Genomic DNA, 27,122 nt, shown 5'->3' with positions numbered 1-27,122 from the left:
GTTCAGAGTTAAGTTATTACAATTAACTTTCAATGAAAAAATGAAATGCTTAAATTAAAACAGTATTGATAGCTTAAGTCTCAGAAAAATGAAAGCTGTTTCATCTTTACATTTGGATTTGACACTAGTTGGGGTAATACTATTTGCAGATTTAATATTTTTGTGAGGTTTTTGTGTGATGATTTTATTTGAGATAAGCAACTCCTAAAATTTCTTAAATTAATTCTAGTATTGAGAACTCAAGGTCAAAGTGACTGACAAGGGAACCTGAAAAATCAGGCCTTAAAGCCAGACATGTAATCTAACCATTAATTAGGCCAGGTTTAATATGGTAATTGTTCAAAATATAGAACTGGATGGATTCAAGAGTTGCTACCAAGAGAGAATCAGTAACATTTGACAAAGAATAAGGTCAGAGGCCAAATAGAGGAATTTAAATGACATCTCCAGCCTCCCCTCACCCCCAAGATTTTTGAGTATTAGAGATGGAAGAATATGGTTTTGTCATTGGTAAAGGGAAAATCAAAATCAGTGCCTGTTTGTGGGTCTATATAGCCATTGATTTTGATTTTCCCCTCACCAATTGCTGGGTATATGTATATATTTGTATATATTTATGTGTATTTTATAGCATATAATAGGATTTGTGAGTTCTCACTATAACTGTCCCAACCCTCCATGATGATTCTTCCTGGTTATCAACATTCCATGGTTCTTTCACTTCCCAACCCAGTATATTCTCCTACTCCCCTTCTTCCATATACCTTCTGGAAATTATAATCAAGTCAGCAGTGCTTTTCCTGGAAAGAACATGTCAGCTAATTACCAAAGAACTTCACTAACTTTCCTAGTGTCTTCCTTGATCAAATATTCCTCCTTGACCACTGCAACTCTGCATGTTATCTTCCTGTATTAAAATGCAAACTTCTTCAGAAGGGATAGGTACTATCTTGCTCTTTATATTTGTATTCACAGCATAAGTGCTAAGGCACAGTGCTTGGTATGTAGTAAGTGCTTAATAAGTACCCTTTAATTTCTTTTCTTCCGCATAACAAGTTTGATATTGGTAGGAATGTGACTATAAGGTAATATGGTTAGTTTTTTACAAATATACCAGAATTTAAACATTCAAATGAATCTGTCTCATTGTTCATAATATTTTGGAACTTACTGGAATTGTCTTTAGTCTATAGCACATTTTAAAAATATCTTCAGGGAAGCAAATCTTTTAAAAGTTATATTTGATTTATGGATATAGCTAAAAAAGATATTTGAAACCAAGTTTTATGAATAAGGTGAGTAATCAAACTAGGTGATAACTTTTTGGGCCAAAAAAAATGAAAGAGATTTGTAAAATATGACATTGCTTTGTGTGGTTCTTAAATTAAAATCTAGTAGCTATACTTTCCATTATACTACACTGCAACAATTTAGTGGTAGTGTTTAAATATTTTCTTGCTTTAAAATAAGGGTTTCAGTTGACATGCAGATAATTTCAGAAGAATTTAAGAAAAGAACTAATTTCCTTAGAAAAGTGGTTTTACTATATCAAATTAGTTATACTCCCTGGAATATTACTGTTATTTATGCATTTAAGTAACATACTTTATAAATGACATTAAAAGATTTAAAAATTAAAGGTCTCTATTTAAAACTTAGAGTTCAAAGAGCTTAATATACTCATATGCTCTATGAATGAGGGAGTTGAAATAGTTGTTATTATTTTATTTAATGCTTTCTATTTTCCTCATGTGGAGGTTGTGAGAATTGCTCTCCATTAACTAAGTGTTTTTTAAATGCCTTGAACTCTTTGGTTGAAAGATATCATATAAATGCAAAAATATATATATTCATGCATCACTTGAAACCCACAATAATTAGATTTATTGTTGTATATTTATACTTAATGTTTTATGAACATTTTAACAAAATTTGCCCAAATGGGATACTATGACTTGTGGTATATAAATCTAGCTAAAACAAATTATGTTACTGGTAAGTAGGCAATAGTGGACAGAGACTTGGACTTGGAATAAAGAGTATTGAGATTCAAGTCACTTGATTTGCTGTCACCCTTGGCAAGTAATTTAATGTCTCAATGGCCCAGGTAACTATGATATTGTAAGTTGCAGAAAAAATAAACATTTACCTTGGTAGAGGTTTCCTTTATCCAGTTATCAAATTTGTTCTAAGTTACTTCTAATTTCATTCCATTCTATAACCACAGACTTAATGCATTATTTGTCTTCTTGCAAGTTCTCCCATAGATCACAAAAGAGCATCACTAAAGAAGTCTAATTGGAGTAACAAAAGTTCATCTTTACTAGCCAGAAAAGAATTCAGTGTTTGTTAAATTTGGAAAGACATCACATTTAATTGTATTTGATGGACTAATGATAAAATTCCTTCTACTGTGATGAGTCTTATCTTTGTGGAGTTCCAAACTGAAAATGTCCCTGTAATTGTAAATTAGGCTTCAAGTCTGGGCTAGAAGAAGCAATTATTATAGTGTAAGTGGTCCTGGAATTAGAAGACCTGAGTTCAAATCCTACTTCTGCCATTTATTTATAAACTCTCACTTAGAGCAAGTCATTTAATTTTTCAGAACCACAATTTCCTCATTTCTTAAATGAGAGTGTTAGACTAAATTATCTTTAATGCCCCTTCTAACATTCTTTTACCTTGAAAAGACCCTAGGAACATGGAACCATAATGGAGATATTTGACCTATCTTGGACATATCTGGATACCAGGGTTCTGTGATCATGAAAACTATTCCTCCCCCCATTAGCTGTGATACAGAATAAAGTTCTCCAGCCCAAGTTCATGCTTCTAGAAGGTAGGATGTAGGTCCCCAGAGACCACATATCAGCCAATGGCTACCAATCAAATGATAATGGAAATTTATGCCATTATTTTTCTCACTTTTTCTTTCATTTTTGGATTTGATTTACTGTCTATTGATATTTTTATTTTATGTGTAGTACTTCGATTGTAAAGTATTTTTTCTTCTCTAATAAGCATAGCTATTTTTAGTAGTATATTCATTTATTATTAGACTTTGAAATTTACTATTATGTTTTCCCTAAATATTAGAACTTCATTTCAATTTTTAAGCTTTCTTTCCTCATTTACTATTTTACTTTTTCTGTTCTTTCTTTTTGTCTTAATTTAAGCATTTCTCTTCCATTTTAATAAAGCAATAGTAGCTTCTTACTTGCTACAACACTAATCTCACTTCATCAGTATAGAATATGATAGTAGAATGGTGGTAGAAATTTTGAAGTACCAGTACCAAAAATCTTAACAACAAATTCAATATTTGTTCTCAGAAAATATGAGTAACCTGGATAGGAACCATTAAAAAAGAAAAATTCTACCTTTTTAGAAACCTAAAACTCACAGGTATTGAATGCTTACCTGTACTCTTCTGCTACATGTCATTGTCATGAGAATGTATTATATTATAATACCTAATAAAGTTGATTTATATAATCTTATATAATTTGAATTTATAGTCAATGCTTGAATAACTTTAACAATCTCTAAAATTCCCAATGACATTGGGAACCATTGCTTCTCTGTAGATTTTTGGTTATTCTAGGATGGATAATACATTATCATTACATAGATTACTTGTAACTTTGAGCACCCATCATTTGATCCTTAGAGTAAGTAAATATAGCGTATGACATTTTTCTGATATCCTTCACATGTGTATTTGAAGAGCTCCCTATCTTGCCTTCAGCGGAAGCACAGCAGACATTCTTGGACCTAATCCCATTGCTCATTGGCTTTGACCTGCTCTGTGTCTCGCCTGAGAAGTGCTGCTTCTTACACTGTCTCGTGCCTCTCACCTACATCTCTCATTGTATTAATTTTGAATTTAGCTCTTTGGCTTAGCACACAGCAGAATTCAAACTTCTCAAATTCAAATGATCAGCTTCCTCCATAGCAAGATTACATATGTGTGTGCCACCATGCCTGGCTACTCCTTATGTAGTTACAATTATTTTCAAGATTTTGAAGAGAAAACCTAAAGGTGAATAATTTTCATCCACTTTGAATATAATCCAAATGTGTAAAGTCTGTTTTCATGATGTGTTTGTAAAAGGAACCTCCTCTTTAGTTGTGACTACTTTGATCATAAATTCTTTTCATGGGAAACTATTTCTGATTGTTTCCAGAGGTTCTAAAATAACAACTAGCAGAAGACCTTTTTTTTAATTGACGCTTTTGTTTTTATATCACAGTTTTTTCTGGTTATAACAGAAATTTGTCTAATCCAAATAGAGTAATTACCTAGGGTTCTTTTTTTACTTATCCTTTTCTCTGGATAAAGGACTCTTACTTTAGTCCAGCCAGTTTCAACTAATGTCCTATTGTTGCTAATAGATACCATGTAAGAATCTTTTGGGATGTTAGCATATGTGTAATGATAAAAATGTGGATAATCCCTCATTTCACTATTAAAATACTGATTTTTTAACTCCATGGAATGAGAATGAAAATTAAATGAGGCTTGAGGCTATGTTATTATTGAGCCATATAATTGTCATAATCATCATATAGTTTCTGACTGGAAGATTTCCTTTATCTTTTCCATCTGTTGAAATCCTATGAATCCTTCAAAGCTTAGGTCAGTTGTTCCTATTCGTAACCTCTGTCCCATCAGATCTCAGTTAATTACTTTTTTCTAGCACCATATATTATTTTATTCTTTGTTTCACACATAATGAAACATACCCCTACCACATAAGTTTCATGAAAATAAAGACCATTTCTTTGTATTTACCCTTTTTCTTTTCTTTTTATTTTTGATCTGGACTTACGTATATGTCCTTAGAATGACAGTTCCTTGCATTGATGAACATCAACAAGAAATGATGTGTCCATGACTGTACACATCTTGTCTGTGTCAGAGATGGGACTTAAATCCAGGAATCCTGACTCCTGACCAGTTTTGTGTTCCCTATCCTAGAGGTGTCAAATCTGGGGTCTATTGGGCTGTGCTCCAGAAACAGATTAAAATATAACTGGGACATGTCTAACAAAATAAATAAAAATGCAATACAACATAATGTTAAATTGTGGCTTCTAAATCAATATGTGACTTTTTCTGTTTGAGGTTGATAATACTGCAGTACTTATATACTGCTTCTTTGTCCTACATTTTAGTAGGTATTTAATATCTTTCTATAAATTCTCTTTCAGATGTTGTATTTTCATTTCCTAATTGAATAATATTTGTGAATCTTGAAAAAGATTGAAGTATTGCTTTTGAGTAATTGTTCATCATAGAAATTTCTTCCTTTGAAAAAACAAAATCTGACTTAGAGTTGCTTGAATTTCCCAGCTTCATTGTGGCATAGTGAGTCTGATGATGATCTGGGATACAGAATATCTGAGTTTGAGTCTTTATTCTGCTAATAATTAATCAATCAACAGCAGCTATTTGTTGAGCTCTTACTATGTGCCACAGACTGTTCTATACACTGGGGATAGAAATCCAGAAGTGAGTTCTTTCTATCTTTCAACCAAATATTCTGCTTTATATGCAAGCAGAATATATGTAAATTTAATATTTAAGAATGGAGGTGGAAATTAAGAACCAGAGAAATTAGGAAAATCTTTATTGTAGGAAGTGACATATTACCTGAGCAGGATAATTTGCAAGGGAAATAGGGGTTCTAATAAGTGGGTGTGAGGTGAATTCAGGCATGAAAAAGAGAAAGGCAGACAGCAACTACAAAGATCTAATGTAGGGGATCTAATGTGTATGTGTATGTGTATAGGTCATTCTGGATAAAACATGAGTGCCTGAGGGAGAGTAATGTGTACTCAGCCTGGAGAAACCAGATGGATCCAAGTGGTGAAGGACTTGAAATTCTGAAGAGAAGAGCTTGTATTTTATTCCCTCCTCTAAAGGGCATATTTTATAACTACTTATTCATTCATTGTGAAATTCTAGGAGTTTCCCAAGCAACATTCCTTTTTCCTCTCCTTATTTGTAAGTATACCATGAGTATTATCCATGAAAGTTCCCTTCTCAGTTCCAAATTCACTAATACCAGAAGGGTTTTTTATATTCAAGTAACTCTATTCTTGTCATGGAAAAGCATATTTATTTAGAGGGCTTTGCATACAGAGTTTTTAAATTGATTCTAGAGGATAGAAATACAAAGAAAATATGGTGGTTATCCATATGCCTCCTACTATTCTGATTTAGGGCAATTTTCCATGGTTGACATTTTTCAAGGGACAACCAATTTTGAAAGCTATTAGCTGTGATTTTAGAGTACTTCAAATATGAAGTGAATACTGATTCATTTTCAGTTTAACTTCACTTTCAGGAATAGTTTTAATATGTATCTTTTATATTGCTTAAGTAGAGAAGAAGATCTTGGATGTTATCTAATTTTATAAATGAGGAAATTGAGAGTTAGAAAGTTGAAGTGAATTTACCAGGGTCACATAGGTAGTAGCAGAGACTCCACATCTGATATTCTTTCTCTTCTATCTGAAAATTTCCTATATAAATAGATAACTGGATAGTACAGGAGATAGTCTCTGGAGTCAGAAGACATGAGTTCAGATCTTGCTTCTTATTCTTACTAGTGGTGTAAGCCTGGGTATATGACTTAATGTTAACTGCCTCAGTTTCCTTGGCTGTAAAATGGGGTAATAATAGCACCTATCTCCCAGAGGTGTTGAGAACATCAAATAATATGATATTTATAAATGTTAGACTTTAAATAGAGGAGTGAAATGAAAAATTTTAAGTAAATTATTTTCTCTTCCTGTTGTTATATGTTAGGGTTGAATTTTTCAGTATTTATGTGAACCTTTGCTGAATTTTTAAAAGGAAACAATAAAATAATCAGTAATATTAATACATGGTTAAGATTTTTTTTTTCAAATCATAGATTTAGAATTGCAATGAATGATCACTTGGATACTGCCATTTACTTTGATAGTTATACACTATTAAAATTTTCATTATCGATAACAGAAATTTATTAAGTATTCACTTTATGTGTGGCATTATGCTAATTGTTACTGTCATTCCCTTGCTATATTTGATAGTAACTAATAGAATTTTAGAAATATTCATATAAATAAAATATTATTATAACAGATTTTATTGAATATATATTGAATGTCTCCAATGTGCTAGAAGTAGGCAGAATTGATAAAAACTTGGTCTTCTAAATACATAAATTTATATTTTTAAAAAAGCAAGATGAATAACTAGATAAACTAATTTTAACTTTTAAGATTTTATTCAAAAACTAAAAGGTGATAAGTTTTCATCTTGGTTCTTAGGTTTACTACAGAAAATAACTCATATTTATTATATATCATTTCAATTTTATGATTTTTTGAGAGGAAGGAGGTTGCTCACAATGTAGGTAGGAAGATAGATGAATGGATGAATAGATAAGGTTTTGGGGGGAGGAGGGAGGTCAGGTTTAACATTGGAGTATTCTATTCATCTCTGACTCTTGATCTTATTCCCATACTTCTCTATCTCTTCTAGATCTATTCATTCATCTGTTGTTCTGTCTCCTTTTCTATCTATAGATATGCTTAAATATCCTCTATTCTAAAATAATCTTATAAACAAATTTAATTGACATTTTTCTCTTCTTGTCTCTGCTAAACTTCTAGAAAGAGTAATTGGCATCAAGTATCACTGACAAAAGCTAATACACACAAATTTCAGACAAAAGACAAAAACATGTAATACCAAAAATGCTTAATTCACAAATATTTAAAGGATATGAACAGTTTTCAAAAGATTTGCAAACTGGAAAAATACAACAAATTACTTAATAGTAAGAGCAATTCAAATCAAAATAGCTCCTAAATTTCACATCACAGTGTTATAGGTAAATTGGCAAAGGTAACAAAAGATAGAAAAAATGTTTATGTGCTATAAGGAATCTCAACACACTTAGACGCTGTTAATGGAAGTTTACCAACCATCCTAAATTTTGAGTGGGAATTATTCAAGAAATAATAATAATAATAAATATCTCTCTGTCCTAGAAATCTCACTGCTGGTCATATACTCCAAAGATGGTCAGGGACAGAAACAAATATCCAATATTTGCCAAAATAGTCATAACAGCATTCTCCTTAAAAGGCAAAAAGCAAAAATAAATCAAGTATCCATCAATTGAGGAATAGCTAAATCAAACTATGATATATGAATACTAAAAAACAAACAAACAAAGAAACAGTGTGGCATTGTGAAAAGGGAGTCATCTCTGAAGCCAGAACATCCAGTATATAACACATACAAGCTATATGACCCCATAAAATTAAATAGAAATAGCTAGGTAAAAGGATGGTGTCTTCTATGCATTAGTAGACAAGGTTTTATATTTTTGGATTAATATTTTTTCTTTCTCCCTTTCTCACAGGGAGGGTTCAGTCTGAAGGTTGGATGGGAAATGTCTATGATATATTTTTAAAAAGCATCACCAAAACATTTAGAAGAATAATCTACAGATTCCCGGTCTTTTACTTCATCAGTTATTTATTGCTTACTTCATCACTCCAGCAAACTGATTTTAATCCTCATTATCTTAAATAAACAACTCTCTCTAAAAGTCTCCAGTGACTTCCTGATTGCCACTCCCAATGATCTTTTATTGGTATTATCCTCTGACTTTTCTGTAGCATTTGATACTGACCACAGTCCTTGACCTGCTTCCCTCTCATAGCTTCCATGACATTATAATTAATTCTAGGACATAAATTTCTCCTTGCTCTCCTTTTACCAATTTTAAAACATTGCTGATTTATCTTCTCCCTCTGATTTTTTTTTTTTTTTTTTTTTTTGCTGAGGCAATTGGGATTAAGTGAATTGCCTAGGGTCCTACAGGTAGGAAGTGTTAAGTGTCTGAGATCAGATTTGAACTCTGGTCCTCCTGACTTCAGGGTTGGTGCTGCAACCATTGCGCCACCTAGCAGCCCCTATTCCCCTGATTATTAAAAGCCAAAACAGAATTTATCATTCTCTTTGAATTTTGTCCCTTCTACTTTTTTGACATCTTTTCTCTTTTTGTTGATGGTCTCACTATCTGGCTTGTTGGATAGAAGTTATCTTTGATTTTACTTCTCCATCATCCCTATAACCAAGCAGTGTCCAAGTCAGATCAAATTAGCAAGCTTTTATTAAATGCCAATATCTATCAAGTCCTGTTAGTTATACCTCACCAATTTCTCTTGAACTCCTCTTTTCATTTCCTCTGATTGTTACTGTCTCACTTTAGGCCTTAATTATCTCTTACATTAACAATTATAACAATTTCCTAACTGGTTTCCCTGCCTCTAGTCTTTTACTTTTTAATATGTCCTTTACATTGTTGTTAAAATAATTTTCCTAATGCAAAGGTATGTTTATTGCATTCTACTGCTCAAAAACCTTTGAGTGATTTCCCACTACCTTCAGACCTAAGTCTGAAATGTACTCCCTCCACATCTCTGCTTATTGAAATCCTTTTCTTCTAGATCTACATCAAGTGAGCCCAAGAGCCCTTTTTCCCTTTATTTCTTCCATATTTCCTCTCAACTGCTTACCTTTATTTTTCTTAGAACATCCCTTCTTTTTTATTTTCATATTCTACCTTATGTTATAATTATTTATGCATATGTTTTCTCTTATTTTACTAGATTATAAAAGTTCCTGTGAGAAGAAATTTATTTTTTGTTAATATATCTCCCCCAGTGCTTTGCCATATAGCAGACATTTAATGTGTTGTTGAATTAAATTAATAGTGAACACTCAGAAATCCAATACTGACATAGAGTATGATGTTGTTCTTAAGATATCATCTCTGGTAATATAGATCATTGTCTCATCTATGGCTCTCCATCTTGTGTGACCCTTGGCCCTGTTCTTCCAGAAGTCCACCATTGTAGTTCCACTGAACATGCTGCAGGCTTTCCTTGATTTATCTTGATACTGTGAGATGCCTATGGAACTTTAGATTATCTTCCTGTCATATTTCACTCTTGTCATGTGACTAGCCCCTCTCTTCTCCCTAACATATATTTCATTGGTGACATCTTTTAGACCTGATTAGGTCCAAATTAGTCAAAATTCCTCACTGGGTATGTGTCTCTTCACATCCTTTTTTGTGACTTTTCATTGTTCTTTGCCTGATAATTCATGCAAAGATAAAGGTATCAAACATGCTGCCCACAGTACTTTAGAGTATAATCCTGAGCAGATTAAAATATAATTGGAAAATATTTAACAAAATACAGTAGAATATAGATCATGTTAACTTTGTGGTCTTCTAAATCAATAGATGACCCACAGAAAATCTTAAGTGTGGCACAATGGCTCCTGTTTCTGAGTTGGACAGCAGAAGGTAGCCACATTCCATATTTTGAAGCCACATTAAAAGCACCAGGATATTGGTACTAGAAAGATGGGCCTTTGTTTCTGGATGATGCTTGAGGTCATTCAAGTAGCTTTGCAATTTCCTTAACAATAATAACAATCTACTTTACTCTCCCTATTTAATTTTGGGCTCATATTATTGACCATTTATACTGTCTAAATAAACATACTGATAGATAAACTCTACAGGTTATGTAAACTGCATGTCATAATCTGGGCAATAGACATTCTTTTTACAGTAAGAATTGTGATTTAATCTGAATTAAATTGGGACATAAAAACAAGAAAAAAATATTGTGTGAGAATAAACACTTGAAAGTCTAAGAATAGCTAATCTGAGCTGAGGTATCAAAACAAAGCTATTATAGTAGAAAATGGACAACTCTAGAAAAAGTTCAAAGAAAGGGGGCCCAAAGTTTGTTGCTATATGTGCTGTTCATTCTGTTATTCCAAAGGAACTTTAGGGTTCAAATTTAAACAGAATAGGTCTATGAAGTGCAAGTGTTTGAAACCTAGAAAAAAAGACTCATTGTCATAAAAATATCCTGTGCAGTTTTACTAACCATTCAAGTATTTTTAAACTTTTAAAAGTTAATATATTCAGCATCTGACAGATTGAATAAAATATGCTACATATTCCTTAAAAAACATGTTTTTACAGAACTAATGTACTAGCCATTAATCCAGGATCAAGGCTATTGGAATTATTAAGAATGTAACAAGAAAAATAGCTATGTCGGAAAGACTTCAATTCTTAAAAACTTGGGTTTTTCCCCCTTTGTGATCCTACACAAACATTTATATAATCTAGATCTATCTCTACAGTTTTACATTAGTTTCTAGAGTAGTTATCAAGACAGAAGTAGTGAATGCATTAACTAATGTCTTGAGATATTTAGGAAGTGGGTATGACAGGAAAAAGTTGGTTCTCAGAACAGCCTAGTCTTTCATTCTTTTTAGCAGGGTTTTTAGATTATTTAGTCTTCTTCACTTCTTGAGTATGTTTATTCTTTTATAAACCCTCCACTGTAGGAGTCATTTGTGTATCTTTTTATTCACTTCCATTTTATGGGTTAGTTTTTCTTATACCATTTTACTGACGTTATTTATTATTTTCTTCACTTGCTTTCTGAGTATTACTATCTTATGCTGTTTCTTCTTGGCTAACTTCTTCAAAATTTCAGCTTCTTAAGACTTCTGTCTTTTTTCTGTAACCTATAGTTTCTTTTGAATTTCTTCCAGGGAAAGCTTTTTCCTTTTTTTAGAGAGTAGAAGGATAATCCTGTCACTGCTTCTTGTAAATATTGGTTATGTGTTGGCTCAAATGCTTCCATAGAGGCTTGCTTCTTTTTCTTTCACCTGGATATTGGAAGATGCTACAATGTACAGAAGACAGAGAATCTGATAGTATACTCAAGATAGACCACATATTGAGGAAAGCTCTTCTAAGCTGGATTTATCTGGCCACACGCCTAACAATAAATATTCCTCATCCATTTAGTTTTTTCTTTGTGAATAATCATACCAAACTCTTTTGAGTGGGATCTTGTTGAATGCTGTTCTTTTAGTGTTCTAGGGCTTCTTGCAAATAACACAATGTCATCCACAAACATTGTTTTAAAAAAATCTTTGGTAACAAAGCATTCACAATAAAAATGAATGCATCATAAAGGTAGGATGTGGAGGAAGAGGAAGAAACAAAATCTTAATAACAGGAATATTATTTAGAAGTATAGTTTTTTAAAATGTGTTTTCCAATGTTATTCTTATTTTGTTTTTTACATTTATGTAGATTTTTTTCATTGCAGCAAAATTAGGCCATAATGCAGGTTTCCTTTCTCCTGCCCTTATTTCTATACAGTATTCTGCTATCACATAGTTTGATTTTCTGATTTGTCTCTGTTTTGTCATAGATTTATTTAGAGTTTGAGAAATTAAATTCTGCAATGCAGTGATCCAAAATGCCATGGGACTAGTAATTGGGAATGTTGACTTTCAATGTGGTATCTTCCTTTTAACAGCTGTGTGAACTTGAGCAAGTTGCCCTTTTGTGGGCATCATTTTCCTATATTAACTTGAGGGCTTGATGACATATTAGGTTCTTTCCAACTCTGCAATTCTATTTTTTCATCCTATGTTCTTAATGATAGGATCACAGATACAGAGGAAGAAAGTTTCATAGAAACCATCTAGTCTAACCTCTTCATTTAAAAAATGATGAGCTAGCCAGTGCTAGTAGTGGCTTTCATTTTCTTTTTTTTTTCTTTAATTTTTTTTTATTATAGCTTTTTATTTACATGATAACTGTATGGGTAATTTTTCAGAATTGACAATTGCAAAACCTTTTGTTCCAATTTTTCCCCTCGTTCCCCCCATCCTTTGCCCCAGATAGCAGGTAGACTAAGGTAGACATGTTAAATATGTTAAAGTATATGTTAAATACAAGATATGTATACATGTCTATAGTTATTTTGCTGCATAAGAAGAATCAGACTTTGAAATAATGTACAATTAACCTGTGAAAGAAATAAAAAATGCAGGCGGACAAAAATGGGATTGGAAATGCTATGTAGTGGTTCACACTCATTTCCCAGAGTTCTTTTGCTGGGTGTAGCTGGTTCTATTCATTATTGAACAAATGGAACTGATTTGGTTCATCTCATTGTTGAAGAGGGCCACATCCATCAGAACTGATCTCATCTAGTATTGTTGCTGAAGTATATAATGATCTCCTGATCCTCCTCATTTCACTCTACATCAGTTCATATTAATCTCTCCAGGCCTTTCTGAAATCTTTGTGCTGGTCATTTCTTACAGAACAATAATATTCCGTAATATTCATGTACCACAATTTATTCAGCCATTCTCCAATTGATGGGCATCCATTCAATTTCCAGTTTCTGGCCACTACAAAGAGGGCTGTATGGCTTCCATTTTCAACCCACATTAGGATCATGTATCCATGATACATTCTGTACTTTGCCTATAGAACTTCTCCTCCCAATTCTGTGAAAAGCACAGTAAGCCAGAGGTAGAAAGACAGAAATAACACAGAATTCATCTTACAGCCTATAGCCATCAGCATATATGAGAAAGAAAACAATTGTGATTTGAGAATTTCATCAGTGCTGGTAGCTTGTTGAGAAACAAACCAATAAGACTTAAGAAGATTCTCTGCCACAGATTCATTCACTTCATGATGATGAGAGCAGAGAATTTCATCTTATATAAGAAATTTGAGGAGGATTGTAATATCAGTTTTCTGATTACAAACTTCTGCATGAACATATGTTGATGGACTTTGTGATCTACTTCATGGAAGAGTCCAATAAACAGATTAATGAGATGAAGTTGTTGAGGAGTTTTTCAAGAATTTTTCGTGCATCTGATTGGATCTCTCATATTTTCTTTCTCTATTCAAATCCTGCACAGGTGGGACTTGGTGAAAATCAAGTGATGAAATCAAATCCTGTGGAGAAAGGTGGAGCTGCCTCTCCCATTCCACCTATTATAGATGTCCTGGGAAGAGAAGTGTTAAAATAAATTTCCTTTCCCTTTCTTTTTTCTCATAGACTTCTTGGCCCCATTAAAAGCTTGTCTTTCTGAGATCTTCCAGAGGGATTATTCTCTAGTAATGGTTTATCTAGGGATAAAGTGATACCTCAGAGCCTTCAAAGTAGTTGGAACCTGAAATAGAAACAGATACTTGCTGCATTCTTCCTCTTTTTGACTAGGTTTTAGGAAAGAGAAACTTTTAGTTCTTATTTGTGAAGGATTTTTTTCTCTTCCACATTGGTGCCTGTGCTAAAAGTGGCAAATCCTTCAAAGTACTTCTCCCTTATCAATCCATACTTGTATCTCCTTTGCTTTCCCTTTCCCTGGTTCTAATGCTTTTTTACTTACTGTAACTTTTTTTACTTTGATGACTTCTTCATACTCTCATTAAAATCTTTTTTCTTCCTTAGGAGCTATTTAAAAAAAAAATTTTATGATGAAGTTGTGACTTGGAGGGTAGCTAGATAGATGATGCAGTAGAAAGAGCACCAACCTGAAAACTGGAGGACCTGAGTTCAAAATACAACTTCACTTACTAGCTCTGTGACCCTAGACCAGTCACTCTCAGTTGTGTTACATGAATAGATAAAGGAGGAAGGAAAGAATGAAAGGAAGGAAGAAATGGAAGCAGGAAAGAAGCAAGTTAGTTGTGGCTTGCCAAGGTTCTTTGTTAAAAGGGACAGAATTCAAACCCAGATCTTCTGACACTAAATCAAGTGCTCTTTACAATATGCTATCTTGCCTTTTAAAAGTAATAATTGAGAACTTAGCTTGGTTAGGGAAGTGGGGAGGTAACATTTAGACTGTAGTCAGCGTAAGTATAGTTAATCATTTTAAGCTTCATTTCCCTAGACTTTGGCAAAAAATGAACTTGGACTTAACTAGCTTTAGTTTTCTAAAATGCTATTTGGATTAAATCCTTTATTCATAAAGCTGCATTTGCTCTCCGTGACCTTTTGAATAATAAAATTTATATTCCTAAATCTGGTATTCACAATTTGTAACAATCTGGAACCAGCTTTAGCTCTATTATAGTAACTTTCCACTTGAGACAAGCTGATTTGCTCTTTAGGTACCTGAATACTTTTTCTTTTCTTTCTGGAACCTTCTCCATTGCCTAGAATATCTTTTCTGCCTAGCTTAAAGCAGACATTGAATCACCCTTGCCTTTTGAAGCTTCTCCAAACCACCTCAATCCAAAATAGTTTCTTCCTCCTAACTTCTTAGGTCCTTGATTTCTGTTTGTGAAAATTAATTGTAATACAATTTTTTTTATAGATTTATGGATTTACAAAATACTTTACATTCATTCTTTCCCATCATCCTTATGATCAGTCAGCCAATCAGGAAGCATCCACCCAGTTTCATAAATAAGGGCATCTCAGTCTCCAAGAAGATAAATGACTTGACCAGTCACATAGTAAGAAGTAAGTTTGGGACACCATTCTAGGTCCTTTTGCTCCATGCTAATTCCTTGAAATATGTGATATCTATTAGGTGACCCCTTAAGACTCCTAGGATCTTAGATCTAAAGCTGAAAGAGACCTTTTATGACAACCCAGTCCAAATCCTCCATGGTATAAATGGGAAAACTAGGCCCAGAGGAGTTGTAATTTGCCCAGGATTGTAGAGCATCAGAAAAAGAATTTGAACACAAGTTCTCTGACTTTAATCTTCTGTTGTTTAGATTCTGTCATGTTGCCCCTTATTATAGTTCTAAATTCATTTCTACAGTTCTAAACTCTTGGCACTTATTATTTATATCATTTGGGAGGCAAGTAATTATAGATTGCCTTAATGTCTCTTAAATGGTTTTATCTGGTGGTGGTATTTAACTATTTTAGTCAGTCATAAAGCATTTATTACTTCCTCCCCTCACCAAAAAAAAAAAAAATAAAAATAAAAATCCCCACAACAAACAATACTGCCTGCTCCCAAGGATCATACATTCTAATGGAGGAGACAGTTTGCAAATATTTAGGTTCATATAAGAAGACAATAGCAGCTGGAGGAACCCTAAAAAGCCTTCTGAAGAAAGTGAAATTTGAACTAAGTCTTGAAGGAATCCAGGGAAATTAAGAGGTAGAAGTGAAAGGGCAGAATATTCTAGGTATGTCCCAGCCAGTGCAAAGACATGGGCAAAAGATAGAATTGTGCTTAAGGAACTGTTATTAGACTCTGTTCCTGGAATGTAGAACAGGAGGAGGGGGAGTGAGGCATAAGGCTGAAAAGGTAGGGAGGGGCCAGATTATGAAGCTCCCCATCTTCCCAGATAGATTGTCAATTTTTGAAGACATGAGTCCCACCAGAGACCTACCTCTCTGCTCATATTTTTGTAGAGCATAGTGAATATTTGTAAATTGTGGCATTGTTTAAATGGGTATTAATACTTTTTCTAAAGTGATTTTTATGTGTGTATCTGAGTTCCTTTAAGACCACTTTTGGCAAAAAGTAAGGAGAGGGGTTTCTTTGCCTTACTGAAATTTAGGTTCATATTTTTCTCCTAGAATAGAGGTTAGATTCAAGGATGCTCAATTACCTGCAAACTCTTTGAATGAGTGAGATTCCAACATTGATGACCCTGATGCTAATTACAGCTTCTGACAATTTCAGACAGGCAGTTTATGGGTAAGGACAAAGAGAGCTTGGCCCTAATTATAGACATTTCACAAACTAACACTCTTTTGGGCCCATTTAGCCAAAAGCTAAAAACAATGTAATATTTTTTTATTTCAACTTGATTTCTGTTATTCTGTGATTTAAAAAAAATAGCTATGTTACAATCTAATTTGGACCCTTTTCATGCTGGAATGTAGAAAACTTCATTTATTAAACTTAGGCAAAAGTGATTAAGAATAATTCTTTACTGGTCACCTTAAATATTATTTTCTTGACAGACTTTAACTTTTTCTTTATCAACATACTGTATGATCTTCTAGGGAAAACAATCTCCATTTATTTCTATGGAATTTAGACTGAACCATATAATTTTGAATAAAGTTTACCTTTCCAATCCAGCAGTATTAAAATAATTAGTAGATATTCTTAAGCACAATTCCACAAAAAATGGTGGTTCTCATTTGTCTGCAATATATAATAAAAAAATTTTTTTTATAGCAGTTGGGTTAGATTTCAGAATTATTGCAGCATCTACAACCAAATCATAAATCTCTAATAAGAAAAAAAATTATTTTGTGTCATCTAAATAAAAAGGAAGCATTTTACATTAAACTTATTTTTAATTGGAATTCCCAAGGGAAGTAGTTTTGAGTGTTTTGATAAGTTCATTATTAATCAGAAAATACTTTGTTTCAACTCTTGTTAAGTTTATAACTATTTTAATCCACTTACTAGCTGTCCTAGTATATGCACACTGTAATTAAATATTTTATTAATGATATTGTCATCTCTGAGTTGTCATTCTTAACCCTAATCATCATACTTTATTATACAAAATGTAAATATACATTGAGTGATTTTATAGAAACCTGAGGGCCTACTTTTGTAGGACTCTTTTGCTGAGTCCCCAAAATCTTTTTAGCAGCTTGTTTGGTTGTTGTTTTCTATCTTAAATATAGAACTCAGGGAAAGAAGGAGGGAAATTTGTAAATAAAAATTGATTAACATTTTATTTTAAAAAGGTTTTTTAAATCAAATTTTAGCTCTAAAAGAGATATTTAAGATCTAGTCTAATCCTTTGGTTCTATAGTTGGAGAAACTATGGCATGGAATAGTTAAATAACTCTTCTCATATCACAGATTGTGATATAACTGTTTCTGTTTAATTAAAATAAAAATCATATATTTCCCTACAAAACTAACACTGAGTCCCAAATTTTGGTGGTTACCTTTGATCTTTTTTCAAACAGGTAGATCGACACTTGAGAAAATTGGATCAAGAACTGGCTAAGTTTAAAATGGAGCTAGAAGCTGATAATGCTGGAATTACAGAAATATTAGAGAGAAGTAAGTAAATGTTAAGGTTTCATATATTGGGAAGCAGATATGATACTTGTTCCACAAATACTTTTAAATTCCTCTAAGCTTTTTTGGTAGTTGCTGCAAAGTGAATGAATGATGGCATCCTTTTAAAGTTAATATGGGGTCTGACATTTTTGCTTATCTTCAGGCTCGAATAACAAAAAGTAGAAAAAGCATGCCATTCATTCTCCTTTATATTAATGTTATTCTACTAAAATAATATTGTTGTCTTTATTTTTAGACTAATCTTGTGATTTCATTTCTGTAAGAATGTTCAGTAAGGATACTTCCTCTACCATTGCAAATCACTACTCTTTCAGCATTTTAGTTTTAGAGAGTTATATTGGGCATTTTGAGGTTATGAGGGCTTAAGATCACACAGCCAATAATTTGGCAGAAGCCACTTAAGTTTTTCTGGCTCCAAGGCCAGTTTTTTTTCTTTCCTCTCAGTTACTTGTTACATTTTTGTAATGTTCATAATATGTGCTTATAACATTTGAGACAACCATTTAAAGTCAAGATTAAAAGAAATGTAATTACTTAGATTAAGTACTTTTTAAAATTAAACTTAATTGTTAGCCTTAGCACAGTGCCTGACATTTAGTGGGTTGTTTAATAAATGCTTATTGACTAACTTGTTGATTTTATTTATTTAAAATATCTTTGTTTATTTAAGAAAAGATTGTTCATTTTTCCTCCTTTATCAAAATTCAGTGGACTTTCTTCTATAGCAAAGGTTCTTTTTTTTTTTTTTTTTTTAATAGCTTTTTATTTAGAAGATATATGCATGGATACTTTTTCAGCATTGACAATTGCAAAACCTTTTGTTCCAACTTTTCCCCTCATTCCCCCCACACCCTCTCCCAGAACTTAGGTTGAACAATACATGTTAAATATGTTAAAGTATCAATTAAATACAATATATGTATACATGTCCAAACAGTTATTTTTGCTGTACAAAAAGAATCGGACTTTGAAATAGTATACAATTAGCCTGTGAAGGAAATCAAAAATGCAGGTGGACAAAAATAGAGGGATTGGGAATTCTATGTAGTGGTTCATAATCATTTCCCAGAGTTTTTTCGCTGGGTGTAGCTGGTTCAATTCATTACTGTATAGCAAAGGTTCTTAATCTTTTCTTTGTGTCATGGACTTCTTTGGCAGTCTGGAAAATCTTACAGACCCCTTCCCAGAATGGTTTTAAATACCAAAGCAAAATAGTGAAAATAATTTTTTCCCCCTACAAATTCATGGAGGTCTTTTTCTAAGACCCCTTAACATTTATTCATATACCTTTCATTGGTCTGTAGATTCCAAATGAAAAAACTTTCATTCTAAAAAGAGAACTAATAGATGACTCTGTAACAATTCTTTTAATGTTGTTTTTAAATGTATTATTCCTTTTTGATTTTATGCCATAATCATTTCCCCTTCTAATAGAGTAAGACATTTAAACAACTCCAACTTATATCATTTCCATGTTATATTTCTTCCTCTCCACTGAGAGAAGAATATGTTTGATTACTACTTCTCAGGGACTGAAATTGATCATTAAAATTCAGATTTCATTGCCTTTTACTGTGTTATTTATGTTTTTAATAATGATTGTATTTATCATTTTATCTAAACAATTTATTTATTTCCCAGTGAGTGGGTACACATTTTGTTTCTGTTTGGTTTTACAATAACAAAAAGTTCTGTTATGATATAGTGTTACATATATGGTATTTGGGATAAATTCCCATTAGTGGGATCCTGTAGTGAAAGAATAATACTCCAGTAACCTGTCTAGTATAATTTCAAATTACTTTCCAGAGCAACATTTTTTTCTCCCACTAAAATTTCTTTGCCCTAAATCTATTTCTTGCCAGAGATAAACTATTTTTAATTTCTCCTTCTTAAGGCTTCAGCTTGCTTTTCAGTTCCTTTCCTTCAAGATTATCTAAAGACTTCGGATAATATGCGTAATATTACTTCACAACCGCTGAATGGTCCCCCATCCCCATTTTACATTTGCCATCTGCCAAAAATTTCTCAAAATGGTTGAATCTCCATTCCTAAATTGCCTAGGGAAAAAATGTGTGTGTGTGTGTGTGTGTGTGTAAGGGTATTTTCAGCAGTGAAAAAATTGTTGATGTCATAGTATGAGTTATATCAGAATTTAAAATCTCTGAAAACAGGTTAGAAAATAAAATTAATTTTTGCATTTATAAAATTGGCTTGGATCATTTGTTTTTGATTCTAGACAGGTTTTTTAATCTTTCAATGTTAAAGTATGGAGGGTCCTTCATTTGTGTTATCATGAACTTCTTTAGCTGGCTAGTGAAGTCTTTGGAGCTTCAGAATAATGTGTTTTAAATGCATAAAATAAAATACATGATATTAAAAAGGAATCCAATTCTGTTAAAATAATTATCAAAATGAGTTTTTTAAAAATACATAAATTCCTGGACCTCAGATTCCAGGATCTCCTAGAGTCTCCGGACTCCTGCTCTAAAATTACAAGTGGCAAGAAGTATATGGATGCATTGATAGAAGTTCCTAATTAAGAACATCTTATAATTGAGAAAACAGGACTACTTCTGATTCCAGTATACTAAAAAACAATGATGTAAAAACTTATGTTAAAATATACTTAATTACTGAATTGTTTTTACATTACTTTTAGTTGAAATAAAGATATTTTATTCATTATTGTCAAAAATTGCTTTCTTTATTTTATCATTTGTATAAAGTGATATGCATCATTGAGGTTGTGGTTATTGCTTCTTTTAGATTTTGTACAAACCAGATTGGAGATTAGTGGACACACATTTGGGCCAATATAGTGTTTTACCTTGTGGTTCTTCTACCTAGCTTTTCATAGCAAAAATAACTTTGTCCCCTTGTGAAAGTGGAGAATACCACATTTTCATTTGCTGAACAGTAAATTTTTTTTATATAGTAGTAATATCCATGAGATCCTAGAATTAGAGCTTGAAGTTTGAGTGTAACCTCATTTTACAAATGATGTAGATTTGAACCATTTCTCTGACTCTAGAATCCCTTTGCCTTTCTGTTAGACTTGAACTGTAAGTTTTTGTTTTAAAGTCTCTTAAATCAGGTAGCTTTTAGATGAGATTTTTTTCCCCCATCAACATTAGAGCTCTGTTTTGCTAGTTTAATATCACTCTTCTCCAATATAGATTTCATCTGTCTATAACCTAATAGACATTCTTTCAGAACTGTGGTTTTAAAAAATGCATCACTCTGTAGCTAATGTGATAGTGAACCTTTCTTTATTTGGTCTCTTGTCTTTCTAGTATAATGGAACTGCCAGAGTTTAAGCATTGGCAGGCTTCATTGGTGTAGGGTTACCTCCAGGATGAGACAGTGAAGTAGAACTATAGTGGAGAAATGGGTTTAAAAAGTTCATCAAGTCTCTTATATAGTAACTTTTTTTTTTTCAGATTATGTAGTTACACATATATATTCTTGTTAAAGGAAGATGATTAAAATTTAGAACTAAAGTAATATTAGAGATTATCTGGTATCACTTCAATATATTATGCTTAATCAAACTTGACAGTTTTTAAGGAGTGTGTTAGGGTCCAGGGAGATACAGTGATTTTCCCACACTCACACAGGCAGTAAGTGTTCCAAGTGGACTCTGAAGCCAGGAGTAATGATACCAAAACCAGAATTCTTTCAGGATACCAATCGTGTCAGACTTAAATAAAAATAACTTAGAAAACCCAGAGTACAGTTATCTGTGTAGTATTATTTTGGTTTGATTTTATGTTGAACATTTCCCAATTAGAGTGTAATCTGTTTGAATTGAGTTTGATATTTTTTTAGTATATTATGATAAAGTGTTTGACATCTGTGTCTCTCATTATGTAACTGTAATTTATTCAGAGCTGGGGATGATTCAAGGAAAATCTGGGAAACCAGTAATAGTGTAGGTTGTGTTGACTTAAATGGACAAGGCTAAACAAAATCTATAGATGTATGGATTAGAGTTTGCCTGTCCAGATGGATTGGAAAGGAAGGGACATAATCTCTGTAACTAATAGTTAAATTACCAAATTCTCTTGTAATTTATTGCTCTCTCTCTCTCTGTGTCTCTTTTTTTTTCAGGATCACTGGAATTAGATACTCCATCACAACCAGTAAATAACCATCATGCTCATTCACATACACCAGTGGAGAGTAAGTTTGGGGATTTATTTATTTCATTGTATTTGAAATTTTAATATATCTTAATTATATAATCATGAAAATAGAAATCCATTCTAATATATAGATACTATAAATTTAGAAAACTTTGCTTAATGAGATGTACACATTCTCTTGGGAAACTAATCATCTTGTCTATTATCCTGTTGTTTTCATTATCAACCTGCTTTTTGCCCTGGGCATTACCTCCCCTGTCAAACTATTGTTATGACCCATTACTGGGCTATAATCTTTTAGGACAGTGGCTGAATTAAGAAAAATTCCCTTTGATGCTTATTTCAAAGGCTACTTTCTTTATGAAAACTTTCCTGAACTGCACCCACTAACTTTATTCTTAAAGATATCCTCAGATCATCTTCTAACAACTTATGTCTGTTTTTAATAATGATAGTTAATTTTTTATAATGATCACTATGCTTCTGTGCTAAGCACTTTATAATTATTATCAGATCCTCACAATAAACCCTGGGAGTTTGGTGTTATTATGATCCCCATTTTACAGATGAGAAAACCAAAATAAATAGAATTTAAGTGTTTTACCCCAGGGTCCTATAGCTAATAAGTACCAAAGAATGGATTTGAACTCAGATCTTATTGACTCTAGCCCTTGGCATTCTATCCCTTGAACCATCTAAATATCTTTAGTACCCATTGTTTTCCATCTTTCCTCACAAAATTATAAGACCACAGATTTAAATCTAATTTCAATAAACTATAAAAGTTCTATTTAAAAAGAATACTTCTCACTTTCCCCAACCATAGTTTTCCAAAATTTAAAAACCAAGTAATTCTTCATTCTTATTCAGAAAGGAAGTATAATCCAACTTCTCACCATACTACAACAGATCACATTCCTGAAAAGAAGTTTAAATCTGAAGCTCTTCTATCCACTCTTACATCAGATGCCTCTAAAGAAAATACTCCAGGTAATTTTAATTTCTTAAATGTATTTCTCTAAATTTATTCTAAGCCTGAATTAAAAAAAAATAGGATTTTAGACAGTTTGGATCTTGTTTTGAATAATGCCATATATTTACATGTTATTACTAAAGAAAGAAAACAGAAAAAAATTTAATTCTCCTTGAAATTCTTTGACCTAATTTATAGTGACTTTCTTTCAATTAAACAGTATTGTTTTTGAGTTATTCATTACTGTCTAAACGGGGAAGGAATATTTTTTTATCTCACTGAAATTATACTTTCTCCATTTTCTCTTGTGTTTTACTTTTACTCAGGATGTCGAAACAATAATTCTTCAACCTCTTCTAACAATGCTTACAATGTGAATTCTTCTCAACCGCTGGCATCCTATAACATCGGCTCATTATCTTCAGGAACTGGAGCTGGAGCAATTACCATGGCAGCAGCTCAAGCAGTTCAAGCCACAGCCCAGGTAAAAGAATAGTTATACATGGGGGTAGGGCCGGTAGTTTTCTTTTGTCAATCTGTATAGAACCCTAACAAATATAATAAAATGTATAAAAGGTAGAATTTTTTTAAATGAAATAAATTATATTGCTTCCATATCAGTTCATTTGAAATAGTTTTATATGTAATTTTCTTAGGTAGAATTAACAAATTAAGCTTGTAGCGTAAACCATTTCAAGTTTAGAGAATATAAGATAACGAAAGATAAATCTACCAAGATTGCACTTTGGCTTATGTACCTTTTTTGTGCTCTTGAGTCTTTTCTTTAGTTCTTAAAGTTGTTCGTTCTATTATAGATGTTGGCACATTTGCCCAGCTGCACAGCTTAGTGTTTACAGACTTTTTTTAAGTGTCTCTGGTCAGAAGATAATATACATTTTATGATTGATGTCTACTTTTTAATATTCAGATGCAGTAGTTTTAATTGCAATAAGTTTAAAGTTAGCCAGTACATATTGATGACTGTGTATTCTAATACTGTCGTATCTTTTTAGATGAAAGAAGGTAGAAGAACATCAAGTTTAAAGGCAAGTTATGAAGCTTTTAAGAATAATGACTTCCAGCTAGGAAGAGAATTTTCATTAGCCAGGGAATCAACTGGCTATTCTTCATCAGCATTGGCATCTACATTAACTCAGACCATAAGTTCAGCAGCAACAGACTCACGAAGTGGTCGAAAAAGCAAGTAAGTTTGTTTTTGTTTTTCGTGTTTGTTTTACCTAACCTTACTTAGTTTAAAGTATCCTCTCTAAGAACCATACAGCTTGTTCTTCAGCATCTTTAAATAATGATAGAGACTATAGAAGTACAGGGCAGAAATAATCAGTAGGATAAGTTAGTTTAGGATTTTGTTTAACTTTTATTCCTGTTCCTACAAGCTTAATATCGTTTAGGAGTGACATATACTTTAGATATCTGTATGGAGATATCATGAAGGCCACTGAATATGGGTCTAAAATTCAGAGAAGTTATCATTGGAGACAAATATGTAGTAGTTGTCTGCATAAAATTGATCATTGAAGCCATAGAAGTGAATGAGACTGTCAAAAAAGAGACTATGGAAAGAAGTGGGAAAATCCTAAAACTCACTCTTAAGGAACATTTGTGTACCTTAAGGGAATTGGGAATAAAAGCAGGAGGAGAAGCTAAGGAATACTGAAGGAACAATTGCAAATAGAAGAATCAGAAGAGTTTGTTTAGAAGAGAAAGTATCTCATAAAAGAGGATGGTCAACAGTGTTAAAGTTAGAGAGGTCCTAGAGGATGATTACTAGGGGGGGAAAAAAAAAAACATTGAATTTATTAATTAGTTCCACTAGGGAACCTTGCGGAGGATTAAGGGAGAATATGGAGAAATTGTAAGCTTTTGGTTTATTCCATTTCTTAAAGAAGCTAAAGGATGAAAGGTGAGATTATAGCTACATGGGCTACAAGGGTCAAGGGAGGTCTTTTTTAGGTTGCAGTGAAGGGAATAACTATGGGAGCAAGGCCCTAAAAAATGCAGGAGAGAGTGGATGGGATCAGATCAATGTACACGCCAAGAGGTTAGTCTTAGTGAGTAGTAGGGATGTGTGTCACTAAGAGAAGTTAAATGATGATAATTGTGATGATGATAAGTTTTTTAAAGAATGGAAGAAAGAAACTCGGAGTTTGTATCAGATAGCCTCAGCCTTCACAGTAAAGTAGGAGGCTAGGTCACTAATAATTCAGTAGCCACAAAAAGCAATTCAGTAATGATAAACAACTCTTCAGGAGTCTTTGTGTTTTTTCCCATTACACAAAATTTTCATTCTTATATTTGAAATTATTTTTTAATTTACATATTAAAAGAAACACTAAATAATATAATCAAATTCTTTCCTTTCAGGCACTTTTGTAGAAATTCATTAATTGACTTCCCCTATATTCTCTACCAAATAAAATTTTTGCTCTTTTCCAGAAACAACAACAAGTCTTCAAGCCAGCAGTCATCATCTTCCTCTTCTTCTTCCTCTTTATCATCATGTTCCTCATCATCAGCATTAGCACAAGAACTCTCTCAACAAACAACAGCAATACCAGAGTCTGATTCAAACAACCAGGTTGATTGGACTTATGACCCAAATGAACCACGTTATTGTATTTGTAATCAGGTAAATATCTAATATTCTTTTAATCTAGATGAAGTGAAAAACAAATCCAACTTAGAATATGATTTCATTTTTACAAGATTCTGCCTTCCCCTTCTCTCTTGATTTCTTGTTAGTATATCTTTTCAGACAATTCCTTGAAAGATTCTGAATGATGCAATTGGTTCTGGATTTTAATGCAATATGTATTGTAGCTCTTAGTACACAGATAAAGCTATGTAAGTAGAAGGCATGAAATTACACACTGAAATGAATGAGATGGCATTTGAGGCAAGGAAATCTTTTTTTTTTTTTTTTTAAAGAAAATATGATTCATCTTGACCCTTTCATGAGCTGGAAAAATTCCAAAAGAAAATAGTATTTGAGTACACGGTGTTTTTATTTTAACATTTATTCCTTATTTTGTTAGTAGGGATAATAGACTAGCTTATGAAAGTGCATAAATGCCATAACTAGAAGCTCCTCAGCATCATACTCACTTACTTAACCTGAAATTTTAGGGGCAAAAATAAGAACTTCATATTTGTCATCCTAATAAATAACAAACCTTAGTAATCTTCTTTTAGGTATTGTAAATACATGCATTAATATCTACTCATTTATTTTAATTTTCATCAGCTTATTAAAAATATTCTTTTTTTACTTCGTCTACATATAAATTTGATGTTATTTTACTTTTTAAATAAAATGTAGATTTTTTTTGCAAATATTTCATAAGTAATTCTATAGAAGTGCTATGTTCTTAAAAGTTCAGTCATTTTTAACTATGGATTACTTTCCCATAGAAGCAATAGCATAGAAAGTGTCCAGGTTCCTAATGTCTACCATTTATCTTTCCACCTAATAATTTTTTTAAAGTATATAACATGCCTTAACTGTAAATCTGAATTATTAGTGTCCTAGAAATGAACTTTCATAAAAAGTATTCCTATGAGACAGTGTATTTAGATTTCTTACTGAGAAAAACAGGAGTCTGAAACTTCCATTCTTACAATGCGAGCAATTACTTTCCCAGTTTCATGGTCTCAAGCAAAGACTAAGAAACAATGACAATCTTGATCTTGATGTAATTTTTTTTTCTCTTTCCTTTCCATTGTCATTCCTATTTCTTTCTAACTTGTATCCCCCCTCTTTCCAGCCTATTTCAGAATATAATAAAATTTAATTGCTTTTTTTCCTACTTTTCTTTGCTATACATACATACTCACTCTCTCTCTCTCTCTCTCTCTCTCTCTCTCTCTTTCTGTCTCTTTCTCTTGCCTCTGTGTCTCTGTCTTTCTCTCTCTCTCTGTCTTTTTCTCTCTCTCTTCTTGTCTCTACCTCTTTCCCCATATCTTTGTCTTTGTATCTCTTTGTGTATGTCTTTCTCACTGTATTTCTCTGTCTCTCTTT

At 32.4% G+C, this 27,122-nt stretch overlaps 1 protein-coding gene across 6 annotated transcripts in view; it reads left to right on the top strand.

The window, feature by feature from the left end:
* The window catches only part of ING3 (inhibitor of growth family member 3), a 46,463-nt gene that overhangs the window by 11,753 nt on the left and 7,588 nt on the right, over positions 1–27,122 (top strand). For 2 of the 6 annotated variants that reach the window (XM_052000344.1, XM_052000346.1), the window contains exons 5-10: positions 17,845–17,941; positions 22,076–22,147; positions 22,981–23,100; positions 23,410–23,567; positions 24,097–24,287; positions 25,541–25,733. In XM_052000344.1, the coding sequence (XP_051856304.1) occupies positions 17,845–17,941; positions 22,076–22,147; positions 22,981–23,100; positions 23,410–23,567; positions 24,097–24,287; positions 25,541–25,733 (831 nt within the window). Of the gene's footprint in view, positions 1–2,690; positions 2,857–5,795; positions 6,011–8,429; positions 8,622–17,844; positions 17,942–22,075; positions 22,148–22,980; positions 23,101–23,409; positions 23,568–24,096; positions 24,288–25,540; positions 25,734–27,122 lie in introns of those variants that run through there. The other 4 variants (XM_052000345.1, XR_007954187.1, XM_052000347.1 and 1 more) reach the window with 4 other exon arrangements.

This window comes from Antechinus flavipes, chromosome 5, assembly GCF_016432865.1.
Source record: "Antechinus flavipes isolate AdamAnt ecotype Samford, QLD, Australia chromosome 5, AdamAnt_v2, whole genome shotgun sequence".
In the NCBI taxonomy this organism is placed as follows: Eukaryota; Metazoa; Chordata; class Mammalia; order Dasyuromorphia; family Dasyuridae; genus Antechinus; species Antechinus flavipes.
The sequence above is the reverse complement of the archived record's forward strand: the minus strand, read 5'-3'. Positions and strand labels throughout refer to the sequence as shown.